Genomic DNA, 18,096 nt, shown 5'->3' with positions numbered 1-18,096 from the left:
CTACCACAGTATTAAACCCTCAACCAACAGGCTACGGGACAGCTTCCTCTGCTTCCGTCCAGCAAACGCCACCACAGTATTAAACCCTCAACCAGCAGGCTACGGGACAGCTTCCTCTGCTTCCGTCCAGCAAACGCCACTACAGTATTAAACCCTCAAGCAACAGGCTACGGGACAGCTTCCTCTGCTTCCGTCCAGCAAACGCCACCACAGTATTAAACCCTCAACCAACAGGCTACGGGACAGCTTCCTCTGCTTCCGTCCAGCAAACGCCACCACAGTATTAAACCCTCAACCAACAGGCTACGGGACAGCTTCCTCTGCTTCCGTCCAGCAAACGCCACCACAGTATTAAACCCTCAACCAACAGGCTACGGGACAGCTTCCTCTGCTTCCGTCCAGCAAACGCTACCACAGTATTAAACGCTCAACCAACAGGCTACGGGACAGCTTCCTCTGCTTCCGTCCAGCAAACGCCACCACAGTATTAAACCCTCAACCAACAGGCTACGGGACAGCTTCCTCTGCTTCCGTCCAGCCAACGCCACCACAGTATTAAACCCTCAACCAACAAGCTACGGGACAGCTTCTTTCTACAAGCCATTAGACTTGAAAATTCAGATGTCCGTACTCTGCGGCAGAGTCATAACGAACAGATTCTTACTCCCTCGTGTGGAGGGATGGGTGTAAGAATTAAATGAATGAAATTCTGCTAATTTCAGTTCAAATTCAATACAATGCTTTCTTCCTTTCTCCACCAAAAACTTCGACTGCTCGCTTCTCTCCATATTTGCTGCCCAAACTGCGGAATTCTCCCAAATCTCCAGACCTCCGCAGTCTGAACTCCTATGTGTCTCCAGAGTTGGGGATCTCCTTCCATCCCCATGTTCCCTAGACATACTCTTCAGCTGCCTTCTGCAACTCCATGTAGACCGCTTGATCTAAACTAAGCTATTAATGTTTTACTGATTGGCTTTGTAATTCAGTTTCCCTTTCCAACTTTCATCTCCCCCCCCCCCTTACTAATTCTAACCTTATCCTCGCCTCCCAGCCTACCGCGAGCTTGTAACATTTCCCGTGCGTCTCATCGTCAGGTTGTGCGCAAACGGACTCACGGCGGCTTGTGCCAAAGACCTCGCCCGCGCTCTCGGCAAGAACCGACGGCTGACCGAACTCGAACTGGGCAACAATGATCTGGGGGATGCCGGAGTGGAGCTTCTGTCCGCGGCGCTGAGGAACCCGGACTGCAAGCTGCAGACCTTGGAGTAAGATTCGTTTCGCTCTACGACATCGTGCACGCCTGAAGCAATTCGTTACCGGATAGAATTACGCTGTACCAATCTATAAATATCCTGTCACTTACTATCCCGAACACTGTTACTAAAACTCTGCTTTATTTTGATTTATATGCTGGTTGTGATATATGCACCAGTGCCGGAGGAACGATGTTTAGTTTGCTTGCATTTATGTACAGTCAGCTGTCAATACATTTGAATGTGAACTTGAAATGGAACCGTTAGGGGCACCGGGGCAGCGTAGCGGTAAGCGTGAGTCTGTTTCAGGCCGAGCCCTGGAGTATGGATTCTAATGCCGACGCCTCCTTTGAGAAGTCCGTACTTTCCTCCCAGTGGCGGCTTGGGATTTCTCTGGGGCCTCCGGTTTCCAGCCGCGTTCCAAAGTTGCGGTATTTCATTGGCTCAACAGACACTCGAAATTGCTTTGGGATTAGGCTAGGGTTAAATAGGTGGGTCGCTCAGCAATGCGGCACGTCGGACCGGAAGGCGAATGCAACGTCGGCATTCATTTCTAGAGGAATAGAGGATAGGAGCAGGGACGTGATGTTGAGGCTGTCTAAGGCACTGGTAAGACCTCACTTGGAGAACTGTGTGCAGTTTTGGGCTCCTTATTTCAGAACGGGTGTGCTGACGTTGGAGAGGGTTCAGTGAAGATTCACTAGAGTGATTCCGGGAATGAGTGGGTTAACATATGAGGAACGTTTGACCGCTCTTGGACTGTATTCCTTGGAGTTCAGAAGAAGGGGGGGGGGAACCTCATAGAAACATTTCGAGTGTTGAAAGGCATGGACAGAGTGGATGTGGCAGAGTTGTTTCCCATGGTGGGGGAGTCTAGCACGAGAGGACATGACTTGAGGATTGCAGGGCGCCCGTTCAGAACACAGAGATGCGAGGAATTATTTGTAGCCAGAGGGTGGCGAATCCATGGAATTCGTTCCCACGGGCGGCAGTGGAGGTCAAGTCATTGGGTGTACTTAAGGCAGAGATTGCCTTAATGCTGTATGTAATTAGTTTTGCTACAATAAGTGTATGGGACACTGGAAAAATGTTGAATTTCCCCTTGGGGATGAATAAAGTATCTATCTATCCATCTATATCTATCTATCTATCTATCTATCTATCTATCTATCTATCTATCTATCTATCTATCTATCTATCTATCTATCTATCTATCTATCTATCTAATAGGTATCTGAGTAGCCAGGGCATCAAAAGATTATGGTGAGAAGGCGGGGGAGTGGGACTAAATGGAAGAATGGATCAGCCCAGGATAAAATGGCGGAGCAGACTCGATGGGCCGAATGGTCGACTTCTGCTCCTTTGTCTTACGGTCTTATGGCTCATTCCGAGTATATATAATATATTTTATTGTCATGTTTTATAATATTATTATACAATTATCATCATTACGTTAACCAAACATTTCGCTACATTTAACACCATATATTTATTTTCTTTCCCCTATAATCCCGATCACGGTAGTCTGTGGTGCAACAGCCTCAGAGCTTCTTCCGCCGAGTGCCTGGCCTTGACTTTCAGTACAAACCGCTCACTGACGGAGCTGATCCTGGGTGATAATGAACTTGGAGATTCGGCAGTGAAACTGGTGGCGGCGGTGAAGTCCGAGTCGGAGTTTAAGACGAAGTCACTGTGGTAAGTCTTAGCTGGAAGCTTCATGCCAGATCCTCCCAGATCAAACGCGGATGTGGCCCGTGTTCCCCGTATTGAAAGCCAGCGCTGGAGGCGGGAGGCAGCATCTCGGATCGCTGCGTAAGTACAGAGGATTAGCAACTGAGTCGAGCGGGGAAGAGCAGATCCCAGTGCGAGCATGCGAGGAAAGCCGTTTGGCGAATTAAACGCGACACAGGACCGGTGGCTGCAAGCGAGATGAAGTGGGGGGGGGGGGGGGAACGGGACGGAGTACCGACAGTTGGGTGGAGAGCTGGTGAACTCTGAATCATTGAATTCAATGAAGTTTTCACGGACTGTGAATGTTGCAGACCCCAGCATAGAAGCTGGAGGAACTCGACTAATCAGGCAGCAACTGTGGAGGATTTACTTTCGGGTTGAAAAATTTCATGAGCGTTTGAGAAAGAGGAGGACGAGCAAGTGTCAGGAGAGAGGAGTGGAAAAGAGAAAGAGTTGGCGCGTGATAGGTGAGGTAATACTCAGGAAAGTGGGGGAGGAGGGAGGGAATGATGTAAGCGTAAGGTGGTTCATATTGGTGGGTCAAATATGATGACAGAATATAGTATTGATGTTAAGACTCTTGGCAGTGTGAAGGATCACAGGGAAATTGGGGTCCGAGTCCATAAGACACTCAAAGCTGCTTCACAGGCGGACTCTGTGGTTAAGAAGGCGTACGGTGTATTGGCCTTCATCAATCGTGGGATTGAGTTTAGGAGCCGAGAGGTGATGTTGCAGCTCTATAGGACACTGGTCAGACCCCACTTGGAGTACTGTGCTCAGTTCTGGCCCCCTCACTATAGGAAGGCTGTGGAAGCCATAGAAAGGATGCAGGGGAGATTGAGAGCGATGCTGACTGGATTGGGGAACATGCTTATGAGAATACGTTGAGTGAATTTGGCCTTTTTTCCTTGGAGCGACGGAAGATGAGAGGTGACCAAAATGATGAGAGGCATTGATCGTGGGGATAGTCAGAGGCTTTCTCCCCAGGGCTGAACTGACTAGCACAAGAGGACACAGGTTTAAGGTGCTGGGGAGTAGGTACAGAGGCGATGTCAGGGGTAAGTTTATTACTCAGTGAGTGGTGAGTGCGTGGAATGGGCTGCCGGCTACGGTGGTGGAGGCAGATACAGTAGGGTTAAGAGACTGCTGGACTCAGAAAATTAGATGGCTATGGGTAACCCTGGGTAAGTTCTAAGGTAAGGGCATGTTCGGCAGAGCTTCGTGTGCCGAAGGGCCTGTATTGTGCTGTCGGTTTTCTATGTTTCTAAGAGACGTCAGGGTCGATACAGTCGATGAGAAGGGTTGATGAAGGAGTGATCCCACAGAAGATGGTGAACTTTGTAGTAAGGGGGAAAAGTGAAGAGTTGCTCAGTTCAACATATAACCAGATAACAATTACAGCACGGAAACAGGCCATCTCGGCCCTCCTAGTCCGTGCCGAACTCTTAATCTCACCTAGTCCCACCGACCCGCACTCAACCCATAACCCTTCACTCCTTTCCTGTCCATATACCTATCCAATTTTACCTTAAATGACACAACTGAACTGGCCTCTACTACTTCTACAGGAAGCTCATTCCACACAGCTATCACTCTCTGAGTAAAGAAATTCCCCCTCTTGTTTCCCTTAAACTTCTGCCCCCTAACTCTCAAATCATGTCCTCTCGTTTGAATCACCGCTACTCTCAATGGAAACAGCCTATTCGCGTCAACTCTATCTACCCCTCTCAAAATTTGAAATACCTTGATCAAATCCCCCCTCAACCTTCTACGCTCCAATGAATAGAGACCTAACTTGTTCAACCTTTCTCTGTAACTTAAGTGCTGAAACCCAGGTAACATCCTAGTAAATCGTCTCTGCACTCTCTCTAATTTATTGATATCTTTCCTATAATTCGGTGACCAGAACTGTACACAATATTTTAAATTTGGCTTTACCAATGCCTTGTACAATTTTAACATTACACCCCAACTTCTGTACTCAATGCTTTGATTTATAAAGGGCAGCGTTCCAAAAGCCTTCTTCACCACCCTATCTACATGAGACTCCACCTTCAGGGAACTATGCACTGCTATTCTACTATGCACATCTTCCACATTTACATTTACAAATCAGGATATGCAGGTGTGGCATTTGTTCTGCTGGCAAGATTAAGTGCCAGGTGTGAGATCAGTGGGGAGGGACAAGTGGACAAGGAAGTCGCATAGGGTCCTGTTTAAGACATTATTATGAAATTCCTATTACTTATAGTTTTATAGTTATAGACTTATAGTTCAACCATTGCCTGTAAGGAGTCTGTACGTTCTCCCTGTGACCCTGCGGGTTTCCTCCAGGTGCTCTAAAAGACGTACCTGTTGGTAGGTCAATTGGTCATTGTAAATTGTCCTGATGATTAGGATAGCATTAAAATTGTGGGATTGCCGGGCAGCGTGGCTCAAATCAGGATACCCTTTCCCTGACGTTTCCCGAGAAATGACGAATGCGTAATTGTCAGACATTTGCAACAGATCAGTATCGCTTATGATTTTGACCGTAGCGAGAACGAAGCATTTTCCTTCCGTTGCTGTTGCCTTAGCCGCAGAGCGGCTAGCAAACTACTGCAGGAAGAGAGCTGGTGGTGAATTGCGCCTCCGGCCAAGCTTGAGGGAATAGAGTGGCCTGAGATTCTGCCAGCCCCTCTCCCCCACCACCGACTGTCGGGAGTTCTGACATTTCACTAGCGTCACCCTGCGTGCGGTGAGCGAGCTCTGCCGATCGTCCGATTCACGTTGCTTCCTTCTCTCGCCCTAGCCTGTTCAAGACCGGTCTCACGGATTCTTGCGCCGAGGATCTGGTTTCCGTCCTTCTCGCAATGGGCGCCTTGGTACGCGTGAACCTGAATTACAACTGCTTCACAGACCGATCGATCCCCTCCTTCACCACTCTGGTAAAGGATCACAGCTGCTTGGAGTATATCGGGTGAGTGTCCGCGTTAACTCAATAACGATCTGTACCGTGCATCTAACGACTGCCTCGCTGATATTTGCCTCTGTATGTTTGTTTTAAGATATGGAAACCCCGTCTCACTGTTATGTTCAAAGTCGTTGCAAGCTACTTATTTCCTCTTTATTCTTCAACCTGTTTCAGGCTGGAGGGGAATCGCTTCAGTTCCCGCGGACAGAATCGGCTGAAGACGCTGCAGGCGTCCCGACAAGGACTGACAGTGGACCTCTAAACAACACAATGCATCGACGATTTCACCCTCGGGAAGGGTCTATATATATATTTTGCCTCAAACTCCGCTCTCCTCTCTAATTAGCAGTGAGCCGGTTCAGAAACACAATGACGCGGAGGCTGCGCCCTTCAGCGTTGTGATGTCAGACCCCAGGCTGGCCCAAAGCACAACTCTGAGACCATATCTTCCTGTTTCGCCACCGTACAACGTCTCCCGGATCTTTTGGAGAAGGGCCGAGAGTGGGTCCAGCACTGTCTGTGCTGCAGTAAGCCACCAGGGGAATCTGTCCGCAACCCAGAGCCATAATAGAAATATGGAATAGAACAATAGACCACGAACTGCACAGAAAATAGGCCATTCCTCCCTTCTAGTCTGTTCCGAAACTTTATTCCGATAGTCCCATCGACCTACATCCTGTCCATAACCCATCCATGTGTCTATCCAATTCATTCTTAAAAATTAAGAGTGAGCCCGCATTTACCACGTCAGATGGCAGCTCGTTCCACACTCCCACCACTCTGAGTGAAGAAGTTCCCCCTAAACCTTTCCTGTTTTACCTTAAAGCGCTGTCCTCTCGTATGTTTCTGTCCTAATCTAAGTGGAAAGAGCCTACTCACGTTTATTCTGTCTATAGCCCTCATAATTGTGGCTACTGTAGTCCCTTGCAGTTAGCGCCATTTTTTTCCCTTTGTTGGTGCTGTTTAAGAGGATCGTATGTATAAAGACTATAATTTTAAGCTGAATGAATGTAAACACTGACCTTGTAATTCAATAAAAGTTCATTTAAATACTGGACAGATTGATTAGATTTGAATGAAAATATGTGCATGTAAATTTAGATTTTTAAAAAATAAATCGCATTTTCTGCTACTGGTGGATTTACGGTGTGTTTTATTTCAATGAGCCATGTTTTCTTCGTCTAAAAACACCAGTGTGAAACAAAATCAAATGTCCCTGTTCATCTGATCCAACAACGAGGCCATGAATAGGAGTGAATTGGATCGATAAATCTGATCAGAGTAGGGGATATCGCCAGAAATCAGAAATTAACAAATCTTTTCTATGCCACACATTTAAAATGAATATAAAGGACAATGCAGCTTCACACATGTAAGTTGGGTTCATTCCCGACCTCCATCGCGACCACGTGGGGTCCTCCAACATTCCAATGATGTGCGCTTTGGTCAGCTTATTGTCTGGTGTTTATAGACCCTAGTGTAAATGATTGGCGGAATCTCGCGTGGAATTAGATGAACAATGAGGTAGGAGTATATTGGAGTAGATTATTGTAAGTGTGTGTGTTGCTCAGCACAAATTCGACATGCAGCTGTATGACGTACAAAAAAAAATGGTCAATCCTACAACTTTCCTTCATGACATATGTCTGTTGATTAAGAAAACCTGTTGGAAATTCAACCAAATGGGAGATGATGGGGCTCTTTGGCCTTTCGAGTGAAACTAAACAGGCTGGGGCAGTTTAAACAGGGTCTGATTAGGTGCAGTCAACATGGATTTGTGCAGGGAAGGTCACGTTTGACAACTCTTATTGAATTTTTTGAAGAGGTTACGAGGAAAGTTGACGAGGGTAAAGCAGTGGATGTTGTCTATATGGACTTCAGTAAGGCCTTTGACAAGGTTCCACACGAAAGGTTAGTTAGGAAGGTTCAATCATTAGGTATTAATATTGAAGCAGTAAAATGGATTCAACAGTAGCTGGATGGGAGATGCCAGAGAGTGGTGTGCCTCTGGACCCAGTACAGATCCCTATGTTGTTTGTCATACACATTAATGATCTAGAGGATGGGGTGGTAAATTGGATTAGTCAGTATGCAGATGATACTAAGTTAGGTGGCGTTGTGGATAATGAAGTAGGTTTTCAAAGCTTGCAGAAGAGATTTAGGCCGCTTAGGCTGAAAGATGGCAGATGGAGTTTAACGCTGATAAGTGTGAGGTGCTACTTTTTGGTAGGAATAATCCAAATAGGACATACATGGTAAATGGTAGGGCATTGATGAATGCAGTAGAACAGAGTGATCTAGGAATAATGGTGTATAGTTCCCTGAAGGTGGAATCTCATGTGGATAGGCTAGTGAAGAAAGCTTTTGGTGTGTTGGCCTTTATAAATCCGAGCATTGAGTACAGGAGTTGGGATGTAATGTTAAAATTGTACAAGGCATTGGTAAGGCTGAATTTGGAATATTGTGTACAGTTCTGGTCACCAAATTATAGGAAAGATGTCAACAAACTAGAGAGAGTACAGAGAAGATTTACTAGAACGTTACCTGGGTTTCAGCACCTAAGTTACAGGGAAAGATTGAACAAGTTAGGTCTTTATTCTTTGGAGTGTAGAAGGTTGAGGGGGGACGATAGAAGTATTTAAAATTATGAGGGGGATAGATAAAGTTGACATGGATAGGCTTTTTCCATTGAGAGTAGGGGAGATTCAAACAAGAGGACATGAGTTGAGAGTTAAGGGGCAAAAGTTTAGGGGTAACACAAGGGGGAACTTCTTTACTCAGAGAGTGGTAGCTGGGTGGAATGAGCTTTTGGTAGAAGTGGTAGAGGCAGGTTCGATTTTGTCATTTATAGAAAAATTGGATAGATATATGGACAGGAAAGGAACGGAGGGTTTTGGGCTGAGTGTAGGTCGGTGGGTCTAGGTGAGAGTAAGCGTTCGCCATGGACTAGAAGGACCGAGATGGCCTGTTTCCGTGCTGTAATTGTTATATGGTTATATTTCTTGTGTTGTCCACTTACTCTTTTCTGTAAGTTATGTGTGTTTGGAATGGCTATTATAATGAAGTAAGTTGTTCTTGCTTGTTTCAGCATTATTACTTAAGACTTTGTTGATTTGTTCTCTTACTAAACTATCGAATTATCATTATTTAATATTTTGCATTTGCACAATTTGTCTTCTTTCGAAAACTTGTAGTTTATCAGTCTTTGTGTGTATCTTTTTCAGTGACTCTCTTGTATTGACCTTGTTTGACTGCAGCTGCCCACATAAATGATTCTCAGGGTTGTATTAGGTCCCATACAGTACATGTACTTTGATAACAAATTGAACAAAGCATCTGGGGCGGACAACACTGTTTTCGGATCCCAGTGCCCATTGAATGGACGGTCCCTTATTTTAAATTCTGCCCCTTGCTAGAGAAAACGGCTACTTTAAGCAACATATATAGATACTCAGACACGCTCACAAACAAACACACACAAACACGCAGAGACGTATATGTATGAATGAAATAAAATATTGGTATATAGTGTGTGTGTGTGTGTGTGTTTTATTCGTCTAAGATTGAACCAGCTGAGACCCAACCTGCTCAGCCTTCCACTGATGCAATGAAAGGTTTTCGACAAGTCCACCTTTAACCCCCGCCGAATAAGAAACGAAAACTGCCCGCATTACTTCACATGTTACGCGCTGCCCAAGTCGAAGTGGTTGTGCCGCGGTCAGCACAACAGTCGCGCCCCGGATTCGATTCCGGCGGCTGCCTGTGAGGAGCTTTGCCTTGCACCCACGGCCGCCTGGGTTTCCTCCGCGTGCTTTGCTTTCACCCCACGGCCCAAAGACGTAAGGGGCTAGCGGGCTAATTGGTCACATGGGTGCCACTGGACAGCACGGGCTCGATGGGCCAGGAGGACTGGCTACTGTGTTGTACCTCAACGACGGATAACTGGACAGGTAAACAAACTAATAGAGAAGCCGGTAGATAAATACGAAGACAGACCACTAAATGAATAAATAGATAGATAGGTCAATAAATGAACAAATGGATAAACTGATCAATAAATGACTGAACAGATAGATCAATAAATAAAGAAATGGATGGATATGATCACGTGCTGAACAAAGTTCAGTGGTAGAAAATATTAGGGCAGGGATGTGATGTTGTGGCTCTCTAAGGCACTCGTGAGACCACACTTGGAGTATTGTGTGCAGTTTTGGGCTCCTTATTTTAGAAAGGATGTACTGACATTGGAGAGGGTTGGGGGATGATTCATGAGAATGATTCCAGGAATGAACGGGTTATCATATGAGGAACATAAGGGAATACTCTTGGGCTGTGCACCCTAGAGTTCAGGGGAATGAGGGGGGAATCTCATAAAAACATTCTGCATGTTAAAAGACCTGAACAGATTAGATATGGCAAAATTAGTTACCATGGTAGGGATTCTAGGACAAGAGGGCACAACTTCAGGATTGAAGGACGTCATCTTAGAACTAAGATGTGGAAAAATTACTTTCGTCAGAGGGTGGTAAATCTGTGGAATTTGTCGCCTTGAGCGGCTGAGGAGACCAAGTCATTCGGTGTATCTATGGCTGAGATAGACAGGTTTGTGATTAGCCAGGGCATCAAAGGGTATGGGGTAAAAGCAGGGGAGTGGGAATGACTGGAAGAGTTGGATCAGCCCACAATCAAGGGGCGGGGCAGACTCGATGGGCCGAATGGCACACTTCTGCTCCTCTATTTTATGTTCTTATGGTCTTAAGTTCAAACCTTGAAGGAAATCTATTATCAAAGTACGTATATGTCACCATATACTTTGAAGTTCACTTCTTACACATACTCAAAGAACTGAGAAGGACAATTGAAACTTGTAAAAATAAAATGAACTGTCGAAAAACAGTACGAATGGTAGACAGACTGACACCTTTGGCTTCCGTGCTGTATGACAAAGAGGACCTACATCCCACTGGCATCCCATATTACTTGCTCTACCCCCAAAGCCCATAGTTGCAGTTGCCTGAAATCAGGCATTGAAATAGAAAACAAAATCTGGTCATGTTCAGCAGGCCAGAATCATCCACAGACAGTGAAAATTACAACTGCTCCACGTTCCCATTTGTTTTCTATCAGTGAGACTTTGCCTGGAATCCTATGCTTTCCCATCAACACAAGGAACACTCACTGTCTCCACATCAGACTCCTGATGATCAGTCGAGGAGAGTGAGCAACTGAGTTGGTCTGAGGAGAAACTCGACCCCAGGTTCACGTCCTTCATCTTGGGATTGGTGCTGAGGTTGGACATCAGGTCTTCCGAGGGAGGGGGAGGGATGAGAGAGAGGCTGGAGTCTCAGCCCAGTGCCGGAAAGTCTAAGGGAGCGAGAGAGGGAGAAGGAGAAGGAGGGAGAGGGGATGAGGGAGGGGGAAGGATGAGAGAGAGAGAGAGAGAGAACAGACAGGGGGCAAGGAGAGTGGGGAGAGGGGGAGGGTGTGGGAGGGGTTCAGGTAGAGAGAGAACGGGGTGGAAGAACAAGCGGGAAGGGTAGGAGAGAAATTGTGTGAGAGAGTAGTGAGAGGAAGGGCAAAAGAGAGGGGCAGAGCAAGTGTGGCAGATAGAGAAGACGGAGAAATTGTGTATGTGAGCGAGTGTGAGTGAGAGGGAGGGGGAACAAGCAGGGATTGTAAAAGAAACATCATGTGTATGTGTGTGTGTGTGTGTGTATATGAGAGAGAGAGGAGAATGAGGGAGAGACGAGAGTGAGGACGAGAGGAGAGTGAGACAGATGAGAAAAAGACAGGAAGCCAGATAAACGGAGGAAAACAAACAGGGTCGGGGTAGGACAGCGCAGAGAGAGGGAGGGAAAAAGGGAGAGAGACAAATTAGGCAAGGATTGCTCTTGCCACGGGTCACAATTTAACCCTCATCACTTCGTGTCTAAGTCCCCTTAATTTCACATATTCCTGCACCTAGTATCAGTTTAGGTACACAGAGTCTGTCAATTTATGTAAGTAATCGCATATACCACTCAGATCATTGTATGCTGTGTTCTATAGGACTGATGAAATGATTATAGTGTGCAACAGACTGAGGTGTATATGTACGTTTGTAGATATAGCTAGGGTTGCACACTATTGCAAATGTCAACGTTGAGAACAGAGTGCGAGGTGGTAAACCCGAGGCGAGCAAAGGATGTTGGGAATGGCGAGGGTGGGGCGCCGGGGGAGGGGTGCAGGTGAGTCCGCAGAGGAGTGCCAGGGACAGGGGCTTGGCGCGGGAGCAGATGCACCCAGCCCTGAGACATTGATCATTCCAGAATGTTTTATGCTCCCCACTCTCTGCCTTTCCCCTCCTCACTTTCAGCCCACAATGCAGGACCATATCTGAATCAGGTTTATCACGTGTCATGATTGTTTTTTGGCTGCAGTAGGTCAGTGTAATACATAGACTTGTTACAGTAACGTGCACAATTCTTGGGACCCCTTTCTATATGTACTGTATGTGCCTAATACAGTATGCTCTATGAATCATGTTTATTCAGAATTGGATCCGGAGTAACAATCGCTTTACTCCCCTTTATATTTGTTGCGGTAGGCAATCCTGAATCCTGACTCCAGAATCGCTCTCCGTTTTTAATGCAATGAGCTACTGTGTTGGAAAATGTGTTGAAGCTGTGATCTTGAAAGGCCCGGGAAAGTCCGATGTCTCAAAGACTGGTACTCACCCCAGTTTCTCTATCTTGCAGTCTGGATGCATCAGCGCCTCGTTCAGCACTTTCACCCCGGAATCTCCCAGATTATTGTCATTCAGGTACAGTCCCGTCAACGTGTCGCTTGTGACGAGCGCAGAGGCGAGATCCTCCGCGCAGGACGGTGTGAGACCATTGTTGTTCAGCCTGGGGAACAGAGAATCAGGCCCCAGAAACAAAATGAAAATCTGATATACCAGTAAATCTGATGTAACACACTCCTTGGCCACTTTAATCGGTAGCTCCTGTTGTGTGAGATATTCACACCTGCCCTGTCTCCTGCCAATCACTCACTCCACGGCCACAGTCCCCTGGGTCACCTTCCTACAGTACTCTGCTGTTTGGTCTGAACAACATTTCCTGATCATGCCTGCACGTTCTTTTGTGCTTTGGGGTGCTGCCACATGATTGGCTAATTAGACATTTGCATTCACACCACCCAGCCGGTCAGTCGTGTAGTGAAATCAGCACCAGACTTCCAGTCCAATGGTCCCCAGTTCGAATCTGGCCGGCTGTTTGCCAGCTTTCCATCCGTTAGTTAGCATCCGCCCGACAATACTTGCACCAAATAAAGTCTATTTACTGATTAGAGGCGTCCACGGTGTGCCTCAGGGTTTCGGTATCCCCCACACTTTCTTACCGTAATTCCTGTATGTTACAGTCTGTGGTCTTCAGAGCTTCGGACAGCAGCTTCACTCCCGAATCTCCCAGATGATTGTCGCCCAGCGAGAGTGCAGTCAACGAGGGGTTAATGCCGAGAGCCGAGGCCAGATGCTCGGCTGCAGAGGCGGTGAGGCTGTTGTCATTCAGACTGGGGAACGGAGAAAGGAAAGAGGAATAGAAATCGGGTGAGCTTCGCACTGGAAGAAACGAATGTGACCAACCGTCCTGCATGTAATTGTAGTCTTATGATACAGAACAGATCAGGATCATCTGTGTTCGCTTTAAGGACTTTATCCAGCCAATGGTGTGATGGTTCTGGGCCTCCTGTCACTGGAGTTCAGAAGAATGTGATGGGGGAGGGTTTGGAATCTCTTTTAAAGCTATCGATTGTCGAATGGCCTCGATTGAGTGGATGTGGAGAGAGGATGTTTCCTGCAGCGGGGCAAGTCCATGACCAGAGGACTCAGCCTCAGGACAGAAGGATGTGTATTGAGAAGAGTGATGAGGTGGGGTTTCTTTACCCAGAGGGCAGTGAAGCTGTGGAATTCGTTACCACAGGCGGCTGTGGAGGCCAAGTCGCTGGGCCAAGTACTTAAGGCACGGATTAATGCGTTCGTGGTTCACCAGGGCATGAAGGGATACGGAGGGAAGGTGGGGAATTGGAACCGAGAGGGAAATGGGTCAGCCAAGATGCCATGGCGGAGCGGACTCGAGGGGCCAAATGGCCTAATTCTGCCCCTATGTCTGATGGCCCTAACATTACTGAGGCATTTAAAATTGTTTTTAATTTGTTTATTTCTCTTGTACTTCAGCACGGTAACTGGCCCATCCATCCAGACGAGTCTGTGCCTCCCACTTAACCTACAGACCGGTCCGTCTTTGCAATATGGGCGTGGACCAGAGCACACGGATTAAACCCACGTGGTGACGGGGAGAGCGTACAAACTCATCTCGGACAGCGGAGGGAACCGAACCCGGGTCGCTGGCGCTGTTGTAGCATTGCGTTAACCCTCCCGCTACCCTCCCGTCCGTAATGTCGTCAGCCTGACACCTGCCTCAGCTCCTGGACGTTGCAGTCCGACTTCCCGAGAGCCTCGGACAACACTTCCACTCCGGAATCTCCCAACTGGCTTTGATCCAGATCCAGCTCAGTCAGCGTTGGGCTTGCAGCGACAATGGAGGTGAGATCTCTGGCGCAGTCGGCGGTCAGACTGTTTTTACTCAGGCTGAGGGTTGTTAGAAGGAATAAAATTATAAAGATAAAATATCCATAAATGTACTGTAGCTAAATCTAACCATTACGGCAATGATATCACAAACAAATGACAAGTTCATACTGAAGTCCTTTGTTTTTCTACCGCATACACGTATACCACAAATCAAGACAACCTTCATCCAGACTAAGGTGCACAACGCGAAACACGTAACTCAGACACCACCATTCAAACAGTGATATCACAAACAAATTAAGAAATGATAAATATATCCTAACAACGGCATTTGGTATAAAAGTCAAAGTAAACTTAAGGCACATTAAACACCTCCCCCCAATTGCCCCCCCCCCCCACTCCGGTTTTTACTCAGGCTGAGGGTCATTAGAAGGAATAAAAAGGTAAAGATTATAAAGATAAATTATCCATAAGTGCACTTTAAGTAAATCTAACCATTACAGCGATGACAAGTTCATACTGTAGTTCTTTGTTTTTTAACCGTATACATGTATACCACCAATGGAGACAACATTCCACCAGACCAAGGTATGAAACGCAGTACAATTAACTCACAAACAAAGCAATAATATAACAAATAAATTAAGAAGTAAGAAATGAGTCCTACAAGATTGGCATTTGGCACAATTGTCAAAGTAAACAGACAGACGGACATAATTTATTGATCCCGAGGGAAAGTGGGTTTTGTTACAGTCGCACCAACCAAGAATAGTGTGGAAATATAGCAAAATAAAACCATAAATAATTAAATAATAATAGGAAGTCTAGGGAATACACACTATGGTCCCACCAAATCCGTGCAAATGGGACAGCTCTTCCACCCCAGATCCCGGTTTTTGTCGACGCTGGGTAATTTGCTTCCCTGTGACAACTCGGTGCCAAGAAATAACAGACTGCACACTGCACACGATTAACGGAATTATGTTTATGAATCTTAACTTAACTAAAGGGTTGGTAAAGAAAAGAAAGGAAAAACGCCAAAAGGGCCCATTATAAGTAAACAGTCAAAATGCGCACAGGTTGAAGCTCAACTCTTGCAAAAGTTATACTCACCCACCCTCAGTAAACCTCAGCACCTTGCTCCATCCCCCGCCCGATTGGATCCTATGGCCCGTTCTCTCCAACATCTCCTCGCTTCAACTCCCGCCGAACATAGACACTTCTTGAGGAGGCTGAGGTCCTTTAACATCTGCCGGACGATGCTGAGGGTGGTCTACAAGTCCGTGGTGGCCAGAGCTATCATGTTTGCTGTTGTGTGCTGGGGCAGCAGGCTGAGGGTAGCGGACACCAACAGAATCAACAAACTCATTCGTACGACCAGCGATGTTGTGGGGGTGGAACTGGACTCTCTGACGGTGGTGTCTGAAAAGAGGATGCTGTCCAAGTTGCATGCCATCTTGGACAATGACTCCCATCCACTCCATAAGGTACTGGTTAGGCACAGGAGTACATTCAGCCCGAGACTCATTCCACCGAGATGCAACACTGAGTGTCATAGGAAGTCATTCCTACCTGTGGCCATCGAACTTTACAACTCCTCCCTCGGAGTGTCAGACACCCTGAGCCAATAGGCTGGTCCTGGACTTATTTCCACTTGGAATAATTTACTTATTATTATTTAATTAATTATGGTTTTATATCACTATATTTCTACCCTATTCTTGGTTGGTGTGACTGGACCTTCTTGACCAAACTCCCTTGCAGGACTTTGAGAAATATCTCACTAAAGTCAGTGCACTGCCTTGCCTTCATCCATAGTTCAAAAAAATTCTGCCATGAAATCGCTCCAAACAATTGGAAAAATAAAGAGTAAAATAACTTTAGAGCCCAATACTGAAGACATTCTTTGCTGCTCTGTGTCCCTTGGTTCATTAGTTTCATAACGAACATCCCCGTCACTTCCCTATTTCTTGGTCCCTTTCCTTTTCTAATTCAGCGACTACAAGCAATCTGCCAGCTTGATCCCATCTTTGTGGCATTAGGATCCCACTGTTCAGGACATTTACAGGACAGGAGCGTACAAAGGACCTGGAGGATCATTGGGGACCTGAGACAACCCAATCACAAACTTTTCCATCTGCCGCCATCCGGGAAACGGTACCGCAGCATAAAAGCCAGGACCGACAGACTCCGGGACAGCTTCTTCCACCAGGCCGTCAGACTGATTAATTCACGCTGACACAATGGTATTTCTAAATTATATTGACTCTTCCATTGTATACCTTGCTGTAATACTATTTATTACAACATACTATACATTGAACCTTACACATTGACGAAAAGTAACGATTTTTTTTACTCTTAATGTATGAGGAGGATGTTAGAAATAAAGTCAATTGAATTAAATTAAATTCAATAGAGTACGTTACACACAATAGGATACATAATTGCTATTGGACGTCATTACTAAGTTATTTCAGGAATTCAAAGTTCGAAGCATCTACATTTGCGATCCTAAAGCGCTCGCACACAGATATATCTCAGCGGCGTCTCTAATTTTGCCCTCGCAGAATTTAATGGAATTGTTTAGAAATGTCTGGAGCCGCAAGATCGGCGATTTATTCCTCTCCACCGATGCTCCCCGACCTGCTAAGTTCCCTCAGACTCATTCTCCCGACATTTTAAAGTTTTTGTCCGCAGAAAACATGAACCCTAGGGGTACATAACAACCCCTCCCTTTTAAGAAATTTTCAGGAAAAGAACATTTAAGCTTCAGTGTACATTACAGTATATTAAGCTTTACATATTACAACAGCATCACCAATTTGTTTATCTTTACATTTCAAAACAAACTGTAACAGATTAGCAGGCACCTTGTTGCAACCCACTGCCCCTTCAGCGTGGCCAATTCTTCCAAAATATGAATACTCGGGGTATATGACAATGATTTGAGTCACCGAACGCATCCGTTTCCCATCCCGAACAACGCTGACTCCCGCCGCCAATGTGAAGTCCCTGTACTGAATTCCTTGGCGCTACCTGTCGCCGCAGTTGGACCAGCGGAGGGCGGAGAGCGGCGGATCGCCCGTGTCGGCGTCGGCTCTCCTTACTGGACCCAAACACGGAAGCTGATCTATTGTGTGATAAGAGGAAGGTCGCGGCCGCCGGCCCGCCAGTTGCGGATGAGAAGTGGAGAACAGCAAAAGAAAAGCGGCAAGTCGCAGGCCGAGCCGGGTGGGATTTCCTATCGCACCTTGATCAGACAGTGTCTCCGAACCGGATTGTGATAACCTCCCCCCCACCCCCCGACCCGCCAAATTCTGAATCTTCCGTTGAGTCCCTGAGCTGATATCGCCTTGAGTCAGGGGCAGGCCGTAAGGCGGAGGAGCAAATTAGGCCGTTCGGCCCTTCGGGTCTGTTCTGCCTTTCCATCATGTCTGATTCAACATCCAACATCTATTCTCCTGCCTTCCCTTCGTAATCTTCAACACACAAGAACCTATCACTCATCACTTTAAATATTCCGGTGGGGAAGGGGAAGGCGGTGGTGGTGGGGTGGGGGGGGGTGGTGGTGGGGTGGGGGGGGG

The 18,096-nt window shown here is 46.5% G+C and overlaps 1 protein-coding gene and 1 long non-coding RNA gene across 2 annotated transcripts in view; both read left to right on the top strand.

Moving 5' to 3' along the window:
* LOC132387079 (uncharacterized) overlaps positions 1–18,096 on the top strand; it is a 112,433-nt gene that overhangs the window by 22,691 nt on the left and 71,646 nt on the right. Inside the window, exons 6-13 of the mRNA XM_059959434.1 lie at positions 1,095–1,265; positions 2,778–2,948; positions 5,776–5,943; positions 9,590–9,776; positions 12,675–12,801; positions 13,339–13,467; positions 14,417–14,521; positions 17,561–17,743. Coding sequence (XP_059815417.1) covers positions 1,095–1,265; positions 2,778–2,948; positions 5,776–5,943; positions 9,590–9,776; positions 12,675–12,801; positions 13,339–13,467; positions 14,417–14,521; positions 17,561–17,743 — 1,241 coding nt within the window. The remainder of the gene's footprint in view (positions 1–1,094; positions 1,266–2,777; positions 2,949–5,775; positions 5,944–9,589; positions 9,777–12,674; positions 12,802–13,338; positions 13,468–14,416; positions 14,522–17,560; positions 17,744–18,096) is intronic.
* On the top strand, positions 12,675–14,171 carry LOC132387083 (uncharacterized). Its single transcript, XR_009509765.1, has 3 exons — positions 12,675–12,739; positions 13,339–13,525; positions 14,153–14,171. It is a non-coding gene; the product is annotated as an uncharacterized LOC132387083 (long non-coding RNA).

Source organism: Hypanus sabinus, unplaced genomic scaffold, assembly GCF_030144855.1.
Source record: "Hypanus sabinus isolate sHypSab1 unplaced genomic scaffold, sHypSab1.hap1 scaffold_151, whole genome shotgun sequence".
Classification (NCBI taxonomy): Eukaryota; Metazoa; Chordata; class Chondrichthyes; order Myliobatiformes; family Dasyatidae; genus Hypanus; species Hypanus sabinus.
Note: the sequence above shows the minus strand (reverse complement) of the source record. Positions and strands in the feature narration are given on the sequence as shown.